This window comes from Ceratosolen solmsi, unplaced genomic scaffold (assembly GCF_000503995.2).
Source record: "Ceratosolen solmsi marchali unplaced genomic scaffold, CerSol_1.0 scaffold7, whole genome shotgun sequence".
NCBI lineage: Eukaryota > Metazoa > Arthropoda > Insecta > Hymenoptera > Agaonidae > Ceratosolen > Ceratosolen solmsi.
Window position 1 is genome coordinate 3,982,499 of NW_011948413.1, and position 24,059 is coordinate 4,006,557.

Consider the following 24,059-nt stretch of genomic DNA (forward strand, 5'->3'; position numbering starts at 1 on the left):
GACACGGGGATTGCCCGATCTCGCACGAGCTGGATTTCTCGTTACAATGAATTTTAGGAAATGTTTTTCTACTCGATTGTTTTCGGATATTTTAACTCTCGAAATATTCTCGCGTTAACAGACTCGCCGCGTTCTTGCTAGCTAAAAACAAAGGTCATTTATTATTCCTCATTCCGATATTCAAAATTTTTCTTAAGAAATAGACGTTGAATTTTTTCCCAACTTATAATCTTCGCGAGATTCTTTGAATCTCGAAAAATTTGACTGTTTAATACGCACTGTTAAAACATAGACATAACATGAAATTGCATGTTTGATTTTTGCAATTACCTATGCATATATATTTCGATAATTTAGAAATATAAAATTACAAATTATAACTGAAATTTATATTATTTATATAATATATTAGATACTTGTACAATATATTATATACATATATGATTATATTTTATTATATGCTTATATAATATATTTACAATATTCAGCACAAGAAATAAATTACGAATAATTCATATATTTTCTGAATTAACTTGATAGATATTATGATTTGATATCAAATTAATTAAAATTTAATTTTCATTATTTAAACAACCTTGTAATTATAAAGAGATTTAACGAGTTTCGGTCAATTTCTTTAATAAAAAAATAGAATTACAATATTAGTAACTAATTTTAATTAGTTTCAAAGAGTTAACTCTAATAATATATTTTAAATAATTATATCTCAAATTAATATTTTATAGAACAAGAATAATTAATTGTCTTGTAAATATAATCATTCAATTATTTAAATATTTCTATTTGGTAAATTTTTGATTATAATATTTTAATTAAAATTTAATAAATATAATGAAATAATAAATAAACTATTTATTAACACTGTTACCTAGAATCTACATTTTGGATGCTTTAAAGAACTGTTAAAAGTTCTGTTTACTTCTTTTGTTGTTTAATATACTGAATTTATATATACATTAGATAATTAAAAAATCAAATGAATTAAAATCAAATTAAAATAGATGTCAAATTAATATTAACTTAAATTTTTAAAATTAAATTTAATTTAAAAAAATAATACATACTCAACAGTAAATAAATTTAAATTATGTAATTAAAAAGAAAGAAAATTTTTAACTTTTTCAATAAAAATTTAAAACCGGGCTGAATATAATTTACTCGCTATATTATACAATATGTTATAAATAATTTAAATTTTGAAATTTATTAAGAAATATATGAGAATCATGATATTATTTACAATACAAAGTAAAAAATAGCGAATTCTCATTGAATGATAATGAGTAATCTCAAGAAGAAAAAAATATTATTAAAAAAAAGTATTAAAAAATATTTAGAAATGATAGGCACATATGTTTGATGACTGAATGAAAATGAATTAGAGAACGATGTATATGCTGTTATAATTAGAAATAATATATAAGACAAGTCAGAAAAAATTTCGAACACTGCTGTAAAAAATAAAAGGGAATATGAAAAGAATACACGTTTTATGAAACATAAAGTTGGAAAACACCGCTATGCTTTTGAGTAAATGAATTTGTAGAAAATTCAAGAAGTCAATTAAAAAAAACTCTTAAATATTATATGTAGGAAAAGCATTTGAGGGAGCAAGACCTTTGAGGAACTTAAAACCAAACTGCATCTTGTAATACAAATACATCTTGATATTTTAATTTATTATAATTAACGAAGCACAAATGAGAAACAGCGACTAAAATCACTATGTAGTGGTCGTCAACATTGTAAAAATTGAATACAAGAGTGTGAGTGCCGTCCGTCTAAAACAAGCCGATAACATATCAGCGAAAGTGAATCAGTTTAACGAGGCCATTCATACAACAAGCTTAACGCACTCATGAATCTCTTTTACAGAAAATTGTGAAGATATTAATCAAGTTTCACGAAAAAGTTATGACAGCGAAAGCACAAATAGAGATTATTCAGAAACTTGTCATTGTCATCGTATAAATATTATATAATATAAATGTCGTAATCGGAATATTTTCCAGAGTTAGAAGTAACATTTTGTGTATAAATTTATAGAAAGTACTTAGAAAGGATTGTAATAAAAAAAAGAAGATATTTAGTCATTTTAATTGTGAAAAATGCAAAAATTTTATTTCAATAATACACACTTTCTTAACTGTTTGACATTTTGATTTGAATAGAAATGAATTTAATTATTTTTATTAAACTTTACGATAGCCCATAAAAATGTACAAAATTATAATTGATAAACTTTAATGTTTATAAAATGTATAAATCAAATTGTGACAAAAAATATAACAATAAATACATCGTAATTTCCAGGAGGCTGTAACAAATGATATTATTTTAATATTTTATCCGAGCTCAATAATTGCTAGTATACCAATTAAGTACTTTATAATAATTAATATTGAAATTTTAAGTAATTAGAAAGAATTATTTTTCTTATTAACTGTAAAACATGCTTTGATCACTTTGGGATAATGTAGAGTAACAATTGATTTTTATTGTGACTTTGAAAGTGTTCAATCATTATTTATGCATAAGTTTTTAAAAGGTCGAAATAACATATTGACATATTTATAAAAATTTACTTAATTTAAATCATCGTTAAAAAATATGATAAAACCAATGAAAAAATATTAAAGGTAAATATAAAAAATAGGAAAGTATTATATGTGAAGATCTTAATAAAAAAAAAAAAAAAGTATTAATCAAGTGATAAATATGAGATATTGATTAAAAAAAAAAAAAAAAAAAAAAAAAAAAAAAAAAAAAAAAAAAAAAAAAAAAAAAAAAAATTTTTTTCGATCAGCTCGTGATAGTAAAAGTTCTAACATTATATAATTGCATATTTCTTAACATTCTATTACAATAAACATAGGAATTTTTGCTGGTAAATTGAATGAATAATATACACCGATAGAATAATTTTGTGCAGACTATTGTGGTTTAGAATTTTGACCAAAACTGCGTAGAAAAAATTAACATACCTTTTTGATAGTAAATATGACTACTGTAGAATTTATTGCGGTTATGTATCCAGTGGATATTTATATTGAGCGTTTTTAAATTCATATAATTTAAGCGACACTTCAATTATATCAAGAAGAATATGTAAAACAGCCAGCATTTTCATAGCAGTATGAAATGAAGAACGGATAATATATTTTAGAAAATGTAAATATTTGTATAAATTAATTATTAATGTTGTAAAAATGTTTTATCCGTAAAGTTTCATATATATTTTTATTTTTAATTAAAATAGCATGTAATATATGATATTAATATAAGCATTGAATCGGCAGAATATGTTTTGTAACATTATTACTACAATAAGTAGATTGATTGTAGCTATAATGTATTAGAGACTCGATTGAAATTAATCAATTGAAGTATAACCAACTGATTCAATTATAGATTGATCATATCAAATATATTAATTAAATTTTTTTAATTCATGAAAAGTTTATTATTATATTCAGTTTCATAAATTTAATCCATCCTATATATGTATTATGTCTTAACTTTAATCAATTAATAAGAAATATTCTCGTTGACGATGTAAAAATACAATACGTTTAATCAAATTTAGTAACAGTCAACGATAGTCAATGAAATAATTGTATTAAAATAATATAGAAATTTTCCATATCGTAATATAACAATGCAAATTTTAATATTGGATTTAAAAGTGTATTTTCTAAATAGATTTTTCATTTCGAAGAAAACAAACTTTAAATGCGACAGCATATATGCGCGTAAAGTAGTATATTCTACGCGTTATTCTTTAAATGTCAGTTGTATACTTAAAATGTTATTTATATCGGAATAAAACTGACAGACAGGAAGAGACCAGAGTTTAAGATGAAACCAAACAAAACGAAAAAGTAAATGAAGAAAAAGAATGCTAAGTACATAAGTAAGTGTACTAATTACTTAATGCTTTTGAATATTCCTATATAAGGTCTTATCTATATTCGTACAATTCATTTTATTATCAGGACGTTGATAAAATTGTTTTTATATAATTTAATAAAAATACGCGAACGAGCATGCCGTACGTAATGAGAGTAATTCAACACTAAAAAATATTAAAATAAAATAATTCACATAACATAAATTAAGTAAATTTCTAAATATGATAATATTCATACATTTATCGAATATATTGAATTATTATCTGCATTTATAGTCGAGTAACATTAACCTAATTAATATATTGATAGTACCTTAAGTACACATATTGTCTTATAGAATAAATAATGTTTATATGTATGTATGTTAATAATTATGTTTATAAAGATAACGTTCGCGTAATATAGTTCATAAGGATTTTTTTCCTTGCCGATTGTAAGATGTATAAGAAATATGAGGAATTAGTAATTGTACAATTTTGTGGCATTTCTTTAATCTCTCTTTAAAGTTAAAAGATAAAATTTGATGAAACCTTTAACAATATTCTACTTTATAATATTTCATAAATAAGTATAATTAAAGATATTTATCTCGAATATATGATTCGATTAGTTATTATAAAATGCCATAGAATAGCTACGTAACGTATATATGGGCAATTATAGAATTTGGATTTGAATTCGAAGGTAAATCCAGAATACAATTGGGGATCAACTCAAGTAAGTTTTAGCTACTCTGTTTTAGTTTCTTTTATTTTTCCAACTACACCTTTTATGAATTTCTTTTATGCGTGTTATTTCAAACGATGTCCAATTTCCTTAACCATATCCTTTTCGGATATCACACTTCATATGAATATGGTTGCATATTCAATAAATCTGTCGAGTCAAGTATTCGTAAGAAGTGAAATATTTAAGGAAATATTTTTATCGACGATGCAAGTAGTATAATAATTAGATTATATTATAAACATGAATACTCTTTCTAGATACTCTTTACAAATAATGAATGATATTATTAAAATATAAAGACATTATGGAAAATAAAATGTAATATAAAACATAATATCTTATGAACTCGTACAAAAAGTATAGTTAAAAATATAAGAGTTACTGAATAAAAAAAGTCCCTGAGATATAAATATATAATTCAATATATTACGAACAATAAACAAATCTATTGTTACTTATTGATTAAAGATTCAAAACTTAATTGTAGAATGTCAATATAAATTAAAAAATTTGAAGGTATTAAATAGAAAAAAGTCTTTACATTTTTAATTAAAAATTTTTAATTAAAAATTTTTAATTAATTACAGTAAAGCTATTCCAATAAGTAACGTAATAATTATTGTAAATATTAATCGAGATATTATCGTATCGTCTGGATTAAATCATACAGTATTTTAGTCAATTATCTATACAAATATAACGAAAGCAAGAGGATAAAAGTAAAATTAGGTAGAGAAATAGGAGAGAAGGTATATAAAAGGCTGTTTGAAATTATTTTTAAACAATTATCGTGTCATCCCAGCTGGTAACAAAAAAAAAGTACGTATTGATATATATTTACTCACCTCTATGTCTATTAAATTTTTGCTATCGACTATAGGATGATTTAATCTTTGAGTTCTATTCAACAATGAAACATTGTCTAAAAATTTTAAGCAAAATCTTGAAATATTATCATATAAACAAATACTTAATTTGTTATGAATTATATTAAAATATTAAAAAAGTGTATATTTTATTTAGAATGATACAAGACGATAAGAATTAATGAAATTTTGAAAGCAGAAGAAAAATTGTTGATTATTAAAGTTTCATAAAACAGTAACTCTACAAAGACAGCTACTAAAGTTCATGCTGCTCAAATTAGAAATTTTTGTCAATATCGTGTCTTTAAAATTTCATCAAATAACAAATATTAAAATATTCTAAATGCAATATTTTTATTATGAATGTACTAAAAATGTTTAAATCGGCTTATAAATATTGAAGTCTGTGGGTATAAATGAAAAAACTAAGAAATTCAGGTAATATTTTTACTTTATTTATGTGATAAAAGTTATTTAAGCTAATATTTTTTAAAAATTCCTTTGAAAAAAAAAATTAATTTGAATCTCTGTTTTAATTATTTCTAATTCTTGTTTTTGGAATTATTAATTACGTAATTAATTTTTGACATAAGTATTGTATCATATATACATTACACTTTCTTCTTTATAGCTTACACCATACTTTAAATTATAATTTAAAACTCTAGAAATATTTTTTTTATGCTTCATTTATTGTTCAAAAGAAAAATTTTGTCGTTAGGTAGTAGGTGTAAATTTGAGATTTCTATAAAAAAAGTAAAATAACTGATCCAATGAAATATTGTACTGAAATATTCATATAAGTTCAAAATTTTTGGTTTTAATACATACATTATACATCGTATTGCTATAAAAATATAGTTCGTAACAAATATTTTTTGATGACTTTTTATCGCAAGATTTTAATTTTTTATTCTTTACCTTAATATTCTATTCTATCTTACAAAACCAAGCATTAAATTATTTGCCCAAGTAATTCTATTTTTTACTCCGATGGTACATATGAAAACGTAAATTTGATGTATTGATATAATTTATATTACAAATATAATTTAATAAATAAATATATAAATATATTCATACATATATAAATAATCAATAAAAGTAGTCTTTTTTAAAACAATGTTTAATTAGATGTATTTTCTATGTAATAACTCAATTTTTTGATCATTTGTTTCAAGAAAATTTATTAATACGATTATAAATAATAAAATATCTCCTTATATTACTATGTAAAACATCAATATTGGATAAATCTATCGAATGTATCTGATTAAAAAAACAAAAAAATATGTATATACAGTTATAAATATTATTAAGTATTTATGCGAATATTAAATCTTTTTTTTTTTAATTTGTTCTTTTACAATATTTATCTATAGATTTTTAGTAATCTACAAGATTTGAAAGTGAAACATAAAGTAAACATCTTTAATATAATAATATTGGATAAAAAATTCATTGATGAAGCTAGTTAAAATAATGTTTGTCCATATTATTGTTATTATTATAATTATCATAATATTAAATTAATCTCTTTTATTACGATGCAGAAGAAAATCCGTAAAAGAACTAAACTACCAAAGGGCACTGGGGAGGGGCGGGGGGGCTGAATATATCCCGAAAGGATGTACGTACGTTGCATGGAGAGAACAGTTTTATCTGCGGCTTACCACACATATACGTGTGCCGTCGGCTTACTTCTATCGCGGATCCTCTAGAGGCGCGCTGCTACTCTTGTAGCTTCAATAGATATATAAAACGTATGGGATTTATTACATTCGTGCGGGATGGGAGGGGGGGGGGCATTGGATGTTTTCATAGGAAAATAAAAATTCGTAAATCTAATGAAAAAACAAATGCAAAACTTCATTTTCAGTTCGGTGTCTTATTTATGAATATAAATACTAATAAGAATATTACAAATATCGAAATATATTTTCAAAAGTGCATAAAAATTTTTATCAAAAAATATATTAAGATTTTAGACTACTTTTTATCGAAATAAGTTACTATACAAGTTAGCAAAGCAATTGACAATCATATGAAAAGCTTATTAAAAAAAAAAAAAAAAAAAAAAAAAAAAAAAATTATGAATTCTCATACAATTTTAATAAAAATTTTACAATAATAATAGCTATTATAATTAATAACGATTACAATAATAGTAACAATAATAACATGAATATACTGCTACTAGAATGTAAATTATTAGTTACAATCGAATATTATAGTATTTTTAGTAGATTTTTATATTTTCAAACTTAATTAAAGTAACATTCATATATTAATATTCAATTATTAATTAATTAGAAGGCAATGGTGCATTGTACAATATTCTCAAATATCATTACATATAAATAATTTAATATTTTCGTTAACAACAAAATAAGTAATAATTTAAGCTATTATAATCGCAGAATACCGAATAAACTTTTAATAATGCTACTTTAAATAAATTCCAATTAAATAAATGATAAAAATAATATTACGATGATTTTATCTTGCATTTAACACCTTTTAATTTATTACATAAACTGCATCTTCATGACATATTTTTCTTCTCATTTTAATCGGACTTGTATATGTTTTTTCTTGAAAATAAGTCTGATTAAATAAATATCTGAAATAAATCATGTATAAGTTTTTTTATGTGATGATTAAATGTGTCAAGTGAGGTGCAAGCTAACAATCTCAGCTCATCGTGACTAATTATCCACATGTGAATTATAAGATTGCATTGAGAAAATAAAAGGTAATTCGAGAATATGAAGAAAATGTGGTAACATTCGTTTTTTATAAGTTATTTTTGTGCGAACTGTAAATATTCTCGTTTATGTTTTTATGGAGAAAAGAAATGAAAAAATCAGGCAGAGTTACTGGAATTGGAAATGGAACTGGAGTTACTCAGAACGTCTCTCAGAGTCTCAGCTGCATTTCAAGGGGGTTGTGTATTTGTGTGTTTCTGAAAATACGTGTAACAATGAACAAATCCAAGTTAAGCAACGCTTAGCTATTTTATTGTTATTGCCTAGTATCTATTGTATTGTATTTGAGGCTCCCAATCGAATCTTAGAATCTACTTCCGGATGATTAGTTACTTGAATCTAGAACTACGGGCTTGAATTGGGGCTTAATTTATTCGACTATTCCTAAAAAAATATACATAAACAATATACTCGATTAGATTTTCTTTACAAAATAAAAAAAAAAAAGTGAATGAAGATGTGGTTCACATAAAATTAGTTAGTTATGCTTCTTAATGAATTTTCTCCTTAATGTAAAATAAAAATAGTATTTATACATATTATGCATTAGAATATTTTTTACAATTTTTTTTAAAAAGTTTTAAATTTCATTTATATGTACATACAAGGGTTTGTGCGCGCGCCTCTATGCGTGTGCATGTGTACCTATTTTCTTGTACGTGTTATGTATGATTCTAGATAAAAGTTTATTAAGCTTATTTTAGCTTTATGCATAGATACAACAATTCTTCATTCTTATTAAATATATGATATTACATTTATTTCTATGTATGTTAGATTCATATATTTCTACTATTTTATAACTTGCTTCGATAAAGAATATTGTCCAATATAATCGTCCATAAAATAGAAATTAAACGTGACTTTTGAACTGAAGCTAACGTTAATTTATCGAAATATGATTTAGCGGACAAAGTGAAGCTTCCAATATGATTATTAATTAAAAATATTAAATAATTTTGTAATTGTTTTAAAAGATTTGTAATATTATTTAAATTTCTTAATATTCATGAAACAAATCTAATGTATGTATATATATATATATATATATATATATATATGCACATACGTTATATCAAGATTCTTTAAAATCGATTTTATGTACAAACATGAATACTCTATATTGAATAATATCTTTGTGTTAAATTTATAAATAAAAGGATCTGTTTAAAATTGAACTAAATTTTTTTCAGCTATTTATACAGTATTATACAGATAGAATCAAAACGACTACATTTTTTAATCTAAATAAAATATATATATCTCATATATTATGTAATATTGAGTAGATAAGGTTGTTCTTTAATAAATGTATATGAAATAATATAAAAATATAATTTAGTCAAGATTTCACAAATATTTTATTAAATATTCTGTCAGATTTTAATTTTTATAATATTTACTTTAACTAGATTAACGCACGTATATAAAATTTTGTCTTATCGTACAGGATTGAGGAAATTGCGCACGTGCCTCGTGTACATACATCTACACCGATTTTTTCCACTCTCGCATTTCTTCTCTTTTTCATATACATACTTTCAATTCCTTCCTGCATATGTAGTTGTATCTTGATTTGCAAAATATATAACGTACAATAGTTTTATTATTTAAAAAATACATTAATGCATTATTTTCGAATATATTGCAATAATATAAAATGTATTTATAAGATAATTGGCAACCAATTCCTTTTTTAATGCATTGGAGAAAATTGTCATCTTACAGCATTAAATGTTTACGTAGGCTTGAGGAGAAAATATACCGTATTATTTTTATTATTAATGGAATATTTAATATAATATATGGATTTCATTTAAAATTCTATATTCTTATTACTTTATACCCTTTTCTTCTTTTCCTTTAATAGATATGGTTTTATTTTGACTCTTTTATTGTATGATATTGAAAATTGCTCTAAACAAGCATATTTTCTTACCAATATACCACATTATATGAAATTTAATTGGATTGTAACAAAATGACAACTAAAATAATATTTTTTAATGCTGTTAATTTCAAATAATAAATACTTTAGATATAATATCCATATCATTGCTATAAAATAAAATTTTTTTCTTGTTTCCTTCAAATAAGAAAGAGTAATCATAACGCAGTTTTATGCAAGTTCAAACCTCGATACTGCATAATTTTTCACAAACATTACATCATGTATTTTTTTACTTAAATTGATTTAATTGTTAAACTTATACGAATTTTTTATTTTTATTTAAATATGTTATACTATTTGATATATAATTGGAAACAAACAAAATTAAATATTTAATGTAAATTAAATTGTACATATATATATATATATATATATATTTTTTTTTTTAAGGTAATATATATATATATATAGTTATATGCTGATACAACTCTAAGCTTACTTGTTGTTTACACACAAATAACATAAACAAACATTAACGCTGAGAACATTAAAATAATTTATTAGAGAATTTATCTTATAGTTGCAAATATAACAAAGCAATGATTATCATATATTATAGCTTGCCACAATATAATTATAAAAGCCGTGCATATTTGACACACTCAAGGATTTGAATATGTTTCAATAATACATGTGAATATTAAGAATATTAATTATTTATATAATCGCATAATGAATAAGAAAATACCATTTGAAGTTATTATAAATAAGATATTATTTATCAAGAAAAATTATAATTAGTAATAAAATTACATCAAATAGAATTTTAAAATAAAATTATTTATTAATTGAAACATTTTATTAAAAAATGTACATGAATTAATTTTTTAACAAAATATATTATAAGGTACTTGCTACAATTTTGTCAAAACAAATCCCATGGTTTTAACCTTTTCAACTATTAGTATCTATACACATGTCTAAGTATTTTCCAAGATCCTAATATTCTATCTTGTGCTTAAAATTTCTGTTGATATAAATCAACTTCCTTCGACTCCTTAATCTGTTTTGGTTGGATGTGTGATCCGAGAACGGAATTAAAGCAGAAATTATTGATTCTGTTCGAGATTGCGAGAAAAGTTTCTTGCCTCGACTTCTCACGATTGCTGGTCATTCCAGACGGTTAATACATCTGGAAAACTCCAGTGAATAGTTAGCTTATTTATTCTTACTTATCTAAAAACGTGCTCATGCTTTTCCGGTGCAGTAAAAACTAATATGTTGTTTACTGTTAAGACGACATAGATTCTGATAGAGTATCAGATATACGTAAAATATCGAGTACAAACATTTCCTAAATTTCGCTGCAACCCAAAACCCAGCACGTGCGACAACAAGCAATAGGCGTACGTGTGCACACGGCTTCTTAAGGCAATCCTTGCATTGTTCTTAACTACGCCGCATCTTGCCGATCGCATTGGAAGATCGACGACCACGATAATGTATAGTGCATTAGTGTAATGATTGTGTAATTGTTACTACACTGAGGCAAAACTGAGCTTAAATATTATCGCATTATTTCTTAAACGCCGATGTTTGTTACCATGACGTTATTGGTTGTAACGTGATAACGGTTATAACGTCAACAGGGCATAGCCTGGAACGTTCGTTGCTAGTGTTTTATTTAAATAACTGAATTGCGCATTCATACCTCTCCCACTTTCGACTTTCAAGTTTTTAATCCGTAACAGTACTATTAATTTATTAACAGAAAAAATTTGAAACCAACATAAACTTTCTAATATTATATTTTTAATGTTCAATAAATATTCACAAAACTAATTTATTTGTAATCAAAATTTGTTTTATATTTTGACTTCGTATATGAAAATTCGCGCTAATAAAAACGATGCATTTCAAAATAATATGTTTAATTTTTATATAATTCACTTTTAAATGAATGATTTTAAAATCTTCAATTTATACAAACAATTAAATTGGTTTCTAAACTAACCAAATTGCTATTATTAATTTTTTTATATATATTCAATAAATGTATTGAATAAATGCCTTTAAAAAGTCAGAATATTATAATTCATAAAGAAGAAGAGAGAGCACTGTAATTAAATTCATAGTTTATATATTCTTATAATATTAAAATATTTTAGGATTTATAATAGACTGTTTTGATGTACGTTAAGCTCTTTAATATTGATATTAAAAATCGCGATGTGTCGGTACTAACATAATCGGTGTACTAATAGTTAAAATCATTTTTTGATGAGCTTAGTGTACTTCACCTTTAATCTCTTTCAACTCACCTCCATGTTTTCAGCATGAGTGCACCATAAGTTAATGAGAAGCCTATCTCTCTGAGCCAAACACGTACTGTGCATGTAAGGACATTTGGTCGTGGATACATGACTATTGTCTATAGAGAGTGAAAATATTCTTATTTAAATTTTATTAATTTATAAATTTTATTAATTTACTAAAGATTTTTTAACTCAAAACGAAAGCTGAAAAGTATTTATATTCATATATCAATAATATTAATATTATAAAATAAAATTTTCAAATTAAAATATTACAATATATTATTTTCATCTATACAAGTCATCAAAACAATATATTTTATTTGTTTACATATTTCATCGATCAAATTTTTATCGAGTTACTATGCGTAATATTAGAGTTTTTTTTTTTTTTTTTTAGTTAAAATGTTTTATAAAAAAAATAGATCTAAGAAGTTTCTATTATAACGAAATGGTTAACAGTATATGCAAATGTAATGGATTAAAAAACAAGTTCTATAATCTTGCTACGACTCGTCAGTATAGCGTTGATGTAGTGGAAGTTTTAATAGTATAGTACTCGGTACAACATCCAACATACCAAATAATTTCACTAAATGTAGTATCAAGTATTTTAGTATCATGAAATAATGGTAACAAGCAAAATTGGTTATACTGAAGAACGATAGACTGGATTGGATAAATTAAATAATATTGCTGGGGTGACTTGACCAATATGCTATAAACTTTCATTATTTTGTTGGGTTTAACCATAAATACAATGACGTACGTACTTATTTTAGGCAATTGCATATAAACACTTATTTTAAATGAGAAAATTGATTTATATCGATTAAAGTTTGGAAGATCGGCGACGTAATCAAAGTAGTTTGACGGTTTTCCTGTATTTCATGGAATTATCTATATTGGTGGAATGTAATTTTTGTTAATTCTTTAAAAGCTATAAGTGCAGTAAAAACTATAGTAATATAACGTTATAAAATTAAAAAAAATATATGTAAAAAATTTATTTATAGTATTTGTTTATAATATTATCTAGTTTCATTAGTAAAATGATACAAATTATTACTAATAATCTCGAACCTCACCTTCACAAAATCTGTTTGGCTTCCTTAGACTATATTAACCAGTTCTTGTTTTTATGTTGGCGCTTGACGAGAGTTAGTTTAAATATTTATAACGGTATAAATATATAAATATAAGTTTATAGTATAACAAGAAACTCCTTGCCAGTAACAACTCTATGATATCTTAGGAATTGCAACTTGATATATTGTACAAAACTGTACGTATCATTATGTTAATCAGCAAATATTATTTATTGAAATGATTATAAGGATATAATGAAATAATTTTATGTAATATAACATGATAGTGATTTCTAAATAATAAACCAGATGGTGCTCCCTCTTTATATGTCACTTTTTTATTCTTAAACAATTATACATACTTAGCTTCCTTGATCAATGTTAATAAAAATTTTACTAATAAACTAGAAATTTATGATAATTAACTGGAATATCATACGCATTATTCGATACAGTTTTATAACTTAAATTGTTACTAATTAAAAAAAATACTTCCGAGATAGCTTTAAGAATATTATTTAATATGGTATTAAAAATTTTATAATATTTGGAAACATAAATTATAGAATAATATTATTACGTCTTTTAAAAATATTCAGTTTGGCGATCAAAATCGTAAAAAATATAAAAAACAATTTTTTAATAGTTTAATAATATATAGCTGTAGATATATAATTTAATAACAATACATTTTATCAATCTTGTTTTTTAGACAATCTAGGAGATGTACATTATTTTGATGGGATAGCAACAAATATCAATTTACTCCATTAGTAATTCCTCTAATACAGTACAATAATATAAATAATTAAATATAATAATATTATTCATAAATTATATAATTTATATAATATTACATAATCTATTATTAAAAATAAAAAGAATTTATTATAATAAGCGCTAAGTATGGAGTTAATGTTTAATGAAGCCTTACTTAGCCTCTCTATTTTGAATCATCATATTTTTAATTTTACTATTTCTAAAAAACAAAACTAACTATTTACAAAAAAAAAACACTAATAAATTTTTTTTTAAACCAGTCCTTTTATATAACATATTCTGCATTCTCTGAATACTCGATATGCTCAAAATTACTTTTATAACAGATCATAAAATAAACGATATATCGACGGTGGACGGTCTATGAAATATGTAAAAAAAATTTATGCCACTCATATTAATATATAATTACAGCATTTTGAACATAAAATTTAATATTTATATATGCCGTATAATTTCATATAGATTTTTCAAATGAAATCTGTTGAGATTCAAATTTTACATGTCATAACTAATAAAAATTTAAAATTACAATTTACATATTTCATAGATTTATATGCTTTCATAAAATAAATATATTAATATAAATTTTTTTTAGCAGATATTATACAAATATCTATTTCACTTTTTAGACTGTTTGTTATTAATAATTTAAAGCTTAAATTCTAATAGTTTCATTACATTTACGTATAAATTCATTTTATATATTTCTCGAAAATAAAAAGCTTTACATTTTGAGATAATTAGGACAGAATTATCTATAAAATTATTGTTTCGATAATCTTATTACACTAGAGTTATTTTTATTTTTTTCAAAATTTTTTTAGTTATTATTATTATAAAATATATTTTCAATATTTCTTATAAGGTGCTAACAAATGTTTTTTCCATCTATGCTATAATATCTGCGAACAAAAATATAAGCACAATGTGTAAAACTGATATTGAAGTTGAACAATTTGCAGGCACGATTTGCAATATTCTATGAGCATATGAATTTCTAAATTTATATTAAAATTTTTTCTTTTATACTAATTATTATTTCTTCTATGATATTTGATTATTAATTAATATAAAAACATGTCTGAATTTTTAAAATATATTATGATCAAATTTTTATTATATATATGATGATTAAATATACTTAAATATACGATGAAATATATTATGAAGTATAATCCCTAAATTTTGAAGAACTGAATTCGCTTAAAAAAAAGAATTATTAATAGATTATCATATTAATTTGAATAATTGAAACATTGTATAACTGCATATTTTAAAACAATTGAAAAAAAAAAATTCGACCAATATAAACTTGCAATCGAATTTAGTAGTATTTATGCTTATATCAAGTATATTAAAAATATTTACTGAAAATTTATTCTGATATATAATAGTTTTGTTACAAATTTTGTATAAAACTCAACCTTTATATGAAACAATCAAATATACGTAGCAGCATAAATTTTTTCTGATTATAATTTCATTCAGTCTTAACGATGTTTTTATGTAAAGAAATATCTAGATATAAGTTGAAAATATACAAAAAGGATATTGCAAAAATAATATTACATTTAATAATAAATTAAATTTGAAATTGCATAACAAAAAAACCGTTTCAGATTAGACATAAATTTATAATAGGATTGAAGAAGTTGTAAAAATAGAATAAAAAATTTTTTACTATCATATATCTATGAATAATAAAAAAAAAGACCGATATGATGATATATAGAAATACTAAGTTTTATTCATAATTGAAAAAAATATATATAAGAAACGATAATAGTTTGGAAAAATGTTAATTTAATCTAAATAAAAAGATAATGTACGTAAAATTGAAGAATATAAAAGAGAAAAAAAAGTTTGAAAGTTATATTTCTTAAGAAAGAAAGACTGAAATATAAATTTATAAAAGTTGAAGAAAATCAATTACACAAATTTTTAAAGAAGAAAAAGATTTTTAACTCAAAGAAAATAATGGATGAGAAAAAATAATGAAGAAAAATTTATCGAATAAATCACAATGCTGTTGAAGGATAAAAAAAGAAACATAATTAAAATAAAATGGAAGTTAGAGCTACAATTTAAAAATGCAGCCAAAGAAAGGAGGGATAGAACAATTATCCAATTTTGTCCTAGGTTCAATTTATTTCAATTAAATAGAAAATAAAAGCTTTTCTTTGAAAAGAAAACTGTAATTGAATAAAAAAAACTTTTAATATTAATAACTAAATATTAGAACTGAATTATAAATGAAATTATAAAATAATGTCATAATAAACATAAAGTAAATAGTATTTTTATTTAAGAATATTTAACAGTATAATAGATATAAACATTATTGCTAAATATTGTGAAGGATTTATCGTTAGAAATAATAGCATAGTAAAAAGCTAAAAAGAACCAATATTAAATATTCGTCGAAAAAGCAATAAGATATTGAGCAAGAATTATAATATAACCGTAATTTAATTTAAATATATTTTAATAAAATAAATAGTTTCAAATTTATAGTCAAATAAATTAAATTTTAAACGACAAAAATTAAATAGGTATTTAGTTTTTTAGTAAAAAATTTACGTGCAAAATAAGAAAACCTAAAATTTACTGGAAAAATGCGAAGATGATAACAAAAACATTACAAAAAACCACGAAATGAAATAGAATTAGAAAAAGATTTTTTAATGTTTTTAGGAAAACAAATTAATCAAGTAACGATATCATTTTATCTAGAATCTTTTTTATTTAGGATTGTATGACATTGATAAAACCCTAATAAAAGCATAAAATTTACAAATGACCTACACGTTTATTTCATACAATAAACAACATTTGTAATCAGCATTATGTAACTTACATCGATATAATAACAACGATCGCTTTTTTAATTTTAAGTAAAACAATTTTAATAGATTAAAATATCGAAAATTAATTTATAAAACTGTTATTTAATGAATATAAAATTTAATGAATATAGTTAAAGATAACTAACGTGGTTAATTTTTCTATTATCATAGTTCTATGTATTTTATCAAATTTAATTTACTAAATATGAAAAGTGAGAGTAAATGGAATATTGATTGCCAGTAGCTTTATTATGGCTATATAATTTAATTATTGGTTATTTAATTATTTTTAAAACAGTATATTTAAAGTACACTCTCTGTATATCGAGATACATGAATATTGTAAATTTTTAAATTTGTTATCATTATCAAAACAAATATATCTATAAAATTTTATATGTTTAGGTAAACATACTTGATTATAATTACAAATGTATATATTTCTAATGTTGATGGTTATATCCAGATTCGATGAAGCTAAATAAAAAGTAGTATGGAATCATGTAAAATCCATTATGTACATTTATATACAAATAAAAATGGTACATTAAAAATAAATATAAAAAGATAAGGTATCCTTAAAAAGAAGCAAAATAGATTTTATTTAAAAATATAAGTAAAATAAATAAATTTTATATATTTTTTTTTCAAAGGCTTGTAATTTTTTTAATATTAGCATTTCACTTTATCATATATATGAAAAGTAATATAAAATAATAATCAAAAAGTTATTAAATTCTAAATATGATTTAATTTTTAACTCATAGTAATGAGAAGATTTAATTAAGAAGTAAAGTATTACATGAAAATTTTCTTTGAATATTTAGAAATCGATATAATTTTTATATTTATAAAAATTTATTACAATATATAAAAATGTTAATGGCATTTTTATTCAGTAGCAAATTAAATTTAGTAACTTCTGTTTTTGGAATACATTCACATTTTTTAACTAAAATATACTTTTTTCCAAAGCTTATTCTCATATTATAAACTGAGCATTATATTCGATATTTGATTAACGCCACAGACACGAATAGAAATTATGTTCAATAATTCGATTAAAAAGACAATTACAATATAGATTTTTCATTTTTCACATTAATCCGTAATCAATCAGATTTAAAATGTTGAATAGGCATTACTAAAATAAGGAATAGGTAAAATCATTTTTTTTAATTATTTAAAATTTACAAATATTATAACTTTCTATTAATATTCTGGTATTTATATTGAAGATATAAATACACACACACACACACACACACACACCGAAGTTATGCAATTCACATAAAAAGTCATGCAATTTTTTAAGAACTTAGTTTGAAATCTATAAATAAATAAATATATATATATATATATATATATATATATATATATATATATATATATAACTTGCAAAACTAAATGTAACAACTATTTACAAGTAATTTCTTAAAAAATTGTATGACTGTTTATGTGAATTGCACAACTGCGCTACGTTAGAACTCAATAATGAGACAAAATTTATTCAGTACTTCACCGACACAGTCTTTTAAATTGGGCGTTGACTCCATATTTCATATTGCACTTTCCATTGTATTGCGTCAAACAGTTTTTCGTACATCGGAAGAAGCTGTACGCTTGCAATTACATAAACTATGATTGAACCACCACCCCGTTAACCTTCGTATAACTAGGGTGACATAAATATCTTTCTGTATGAGGTCTCAACTGCTGCAGGTCGATAACAAACATTTTCCCGCGAGGCATATATTCGTTGCGTATTTGCTTAAAGTACTTATGTCGTATATATAGCCTCATCAAGTACTTTTTTAGTATTAATATACAACAAAGATTACAATTTTATTTGTTTAATTTAATCATACGTATTTTTCAATTTGAAATTTAATAATTTTAATAATTCAAAAATACAAGTTTTAGAATTGTAGAAATTTTAAAAGACTTAAGCACTCTTGTGATTTAGCTCTAACCTTTACCAATTATCGTAATAACAATGAAAATAAGTATTTTCTATTTTTTCACAAGAGAAATCTAGATTTTTCCCATAAATATATGCATTCACCTTCATAGATGGGAAGCATTCATTTTGCATAATTAAAAACAAATAGATAAATTTTTACTATTCATTTATAAAATTTATATCATTTTTCATATAAGTAATATAATATGAATGTCTGTGTTTATGTTTCAATTATGAAAAAGGCTCGAATAAGGAACTATAGTATATGTGTATCAGTAATTAAATTGAAAAAAGAACATTTGCTACGTAAATGAAGAGTACAGAGTTCGTTTATCGACTTAGTAAGGTTTCGCGTATTTTGTCTCAAAGGCTTACATCATTTTATGTAAAAAATTTAATTTTTAAATTAAAGCTACTTTTATGAAACTTATTCAAATGCAAATGAATTATAGTAGAATTATTGGAACTAATGGATTTTTTCTCATGAATTAAAAAAAATTTCTCATGAATACAATTGTTATGAAATAACTTAATTTTTTCATGTAATAAATGATTTAGAATAAAGTTTTAAAAACCTTTTTATAATAAACATAATTTATAACAAACAAAATACGGGATAGTCTACTTAAACCGGATTAATTTTTTTGAATATATGTTTGTAAATAAAATTTCATAATATAAAATTTGCAAAAATAAATTGTAATATTACGACGAACTTGTAAATAGTATTCAATAGTACATAAGTAATAAACTAACAAGAATTATTATTAAAAAATACTAAAATAGTAAATTATAAAAAATGTAAAATGAAAGCGCAAAATGGCTAAGCTTTTTCTAACAGATTAAATCAAATGGATAAGTTATAAAAATTCTACTATTCAATGAACAGAAACAAAAAAAGTTTTTGAGGCAGTTAATACTGAGAAACGATTACTGTTTCATGACTAGAAAAGAATAGAGACAATCTCGGAACTTTAAAAAAAAAAACAAATGTATCGGAAAAACAAAAATTATCATGTATCATGAAGAAAATAATGACTGGGAATCACATGTGTATGTCACAAAAAATAGTGAAATACTGATAGGACCTAAAAAATATTTTTATATAAATGCAAAAATGTTTGAAGGATATTGGAATTCACAGATAAAAGGATAAAATTTGAAATATAAAATATCGAGTATCATTTTTTACGTATCAAACATATTATTTCAATACTTTAAATATTCTTTACATTATTTGATGAATAAATAAATAATTAAATATTTTTTTCTTTTTTCTTTTTTATATTCACAATTTACTTTTTAAGCAATATCAAATTAAATTATTAATAATTATTATTAATAAATAAATATTATTAATAAATTATTAATAATTATTATTAATAATTTTATATCCCATATAAACGTGCGTAAATATTTGAAAATATACATGATGAATTTCCATCATTGTAATTCGCATTAGTAGAAATAAACATATTTAATATAAAGAATAATAATATAACCGAATAATTCAATTTCTTATAAAAGATGAACGATATAATAGTATAATTTAAATAGATGTTATAATTTATTTACGATTATTCCTTTCAAATATATTTTAACAAATAGGTTGTTAAAAATCATGAGATAAAAATAAATAATATTAAAACATATATAATGAACAATTTTAATCATCTAATTGAATGAAATAAAAATTAATGAAAATGCGTACAAATTATGATCTACTAGAATTATTAAAAAAAGTAAGTTTATAAATGTGATAAGTATATATTTTATTACTTAATTATATGTAAAATCGAAAGATTCAAATTTTCATATAACTTATTTTAAATCGTTCAATACTATTTTTACAATCTGAATTGAATTATGAATAATTTGCAAGTATTTCTGGAAAGTAATTATTACATAATCAAGGCCTCTATTAAAAAATAAATTTCTATTAATTCCACAACTTTTATCAATACTTTATCTTAAATATAATCAAATTTAATTTTAATTGCAAAAAACTATACAATAACTCATAAAATAACTTTATGATAATATAATATTGTGATACATTAAATATTTATTACAATGTTTTATTAGATATTATAATAATCTATATACTACATTAATATAATTACAATTAATTTGTAATTATATTATTATTATATTATTATATTATTATTATAATTATTGTTAATATATTATTATATATTATATTATTATTATTAATACATTATTATAATAAAATAATTATACAATATAATTATTACATTTAAAATGTCCGTAATTCTTTGAACAATGAAATGATGAACAGAATGTAGCAAGAATAACTCATTTGCTTTTGCCTACGCAAGAAGTTGAAATTCGGCTGAACAAGGAATAAATTTTAATAAATTAGGAATCAGGCTGACAATATTACGTTATTTTATTTCTACTTTTACCTAATATTTTATTTAAACAATTACGTATGTTTTATTATTCGTTAAAAACTTTAAAATATTCTCAAATCTTTTAATATATTGACTCATAATAACAACAATGTTTGTTAACGAACTTTTAAGCGTCAAAGTGTGTTACATTTTCAGCGCATAAATATTGACGCAGTAAGAATTGCAAATATGGTTTCTTGTTGCTTGCATATTTTGATAACCTATTATAAATAGGATATTATAGAATATTTGTATTTTCATTATTATTTATTCACTTTCTTTAATGAAACATGAAGTAACTATAAACATATATTACAAAGATTTTCAAAGATGTAAGTATTTTGAATTAAATATATATCTGAATTGATAGAGTGAAAAATATATTTATAAAATTTTCGTATAATTAAAATTACAAGTACTTTGCTACATTTTTCACAAATATCATTAATAACTATATAAATATTCTTACTTTTTAAAAAAATTCTTTATATAATTAGTAGTTAAATTTTATTTAATTATCTAAAGAATAATTGTTAAATAATTTACTTTGCAGATATATTTACATTTAATGTAATTAATTAAACTCTCCTACTTCTAAAGTATATTTTTCCTTTTATCTTTATTCTTATAAAATAAGCGGAATGCATTTTAAATTAAGTTAAATATTTATTATAAAATTCATAAAATACATTTAAACGACAAATTCTAATATATATATGAATATATAGAATGAAATTTATATTGGTATTAACTATATAATGAAAAATATTTAATAAATAATAATTAACGTAATTTTGTAACTACTAGTAGTTATATAATTAGTATAATAGTATTTACTTACTGTACAATAAATGAAAAAAGCTCCAAGAACAATGACGCGTAATAAAACTGGACTTGCAGCTCGGACTACCTATAAAGTACAAAAATTATTGTTTAGATTATTGTTATAAATAAGTATTTCAAAAATAGAAATAAATGACTGTTTGTCTTTGAAACTAAACTAAATTACGTGATAATAGTTGTTTATTTGGTAAAAATTTGCTCCAAATTACCTTAACGTTACCGTATTTCCACGTAAAAAGTACAACAGCAGGGAGACATGCGATAACGCAACATTCCAAAATGAGAATAGCAGTTCTCATAAGCCAGTTGAGAGAAACTACACACGGAGAACCATCTTCACATGATTCGCAACCTTCAGCACACGGTAAGCATTCGAAAATTCCCGTTATAGCGTACTGACTTTCTTCTCCCTAAAATAATAAAATTATAATACATATAAGAAAAATATAATAGCATTTCAATATGCACACATTAACTTTATTTAAAGGCAATAAATACACTATCCAAGTACCAACGTATATATCACCAATACGAAAAATATGAAATTTTGTTATGATCTTAACGATGCTAATTTACATATATTTTAATATACCAAGAATATTATAATAGATATTTATACACACCACACACGCGTGAGTGCGCGCTCTAGTTTCAACCGTATAAGCCAAGAGTGTTCTATACATAGTAAGGACATTCAGTTTGAAGTCGATCTCCCTTTACGGGATAATGCCCATTTAATTGTTTATAATTAATTATAAATCTAACTTTATAATAATATAATAAAAATATGAAGTTGTTTCTATAACACATTCTTTTGTATTTTTTCAAAAGGATACAAAATGTATGAATTTTTTACGAATACGGTATTGTTATACTTTGACAAAGAAATATATGTCACTACACATGATTATATAAAGAAACACTTATGGAAATTTATAATAATTTATAATTTTTTTAAAGTGATACACTATTGAAGGATAAGATGAAAAATGAGAACGTTTTCATGAAAAACTTTCTATAAAATTAAAAGTATTTGATAATTTTCAAAAATTCCTATATAACTCTGTACAATGTTATATCAAATACTTGACTGAAATGTCAATTTATCATCTTGTAAAAATATTATTAAAACAATAAGTATGTATTATTTTTTTGTGACCATGTAGAAAATATAATATTAGTATAATTAAAAGTACAAGCCTATTAGAATATTTAAGTTAAGAAGCTGATTTTTAAAAACATTTTAATCGTTTGTGTAGTTCATGAGAAGAAAATTAATTTCGAAATAGCACATTAATAATTGTACGCAAAAAATAAAATAGAAGATTTATATCATTCCTACAAAAATTGATTTTATTTGATTATAAAAAGATTGCAACATCAATAATAATGATTTATCTTAATAAATGTAGAAAGTTAATTAGAAAGGCTAAAACAGAGAAAAATTTGTATCGAAAGATAATTAATACAATAATATTATTTTTAGTTTCATATAAACAATTTATATTTATCAATATCGGAATTTTTAATTCAAATATTCCATGTTTATAATTACAAATATATTTTTACTATTTAAATGTAATCCTGATATTAATATATATACATTACATCATTATAATAG

General features: G+C 22.3%; 1 protein-coding gene across 1 annotated transcript in view; it reads right to left on the reverse strand.

Annotated features, from left to right (window-relative positions):
• LOC105367639 (probable G-protein coupled receptor CG31760) overlaps nucleotides 1-24,059 on the reverse strand; it is a 97,115-nt gene that overhangs the window by 22,233 nt on the left and 50,823 nt on the right. The window contains exons 5-7 of the mRNA XM_011506406.1: nucleotides 22,648-22,848; nucleotides 22,437-22,505; nucleotides 12,508-12,617 (exon numbers count right to left, since the gene is read on the reverse strand). Of these exons, the coding sequence (XP_011504708.1) occupies nucleotides 12,508-12,617; nucleotides 22,437-22,505; nucleotides 22,648-22,848 (380 nt within the window). The remainder of the gene's footprint in view (nucleotides 1-12,507; nucleotides 12,618-22,436; nucleotides 22,506-22,647; nucleotides 22,849-24,059) is intronic.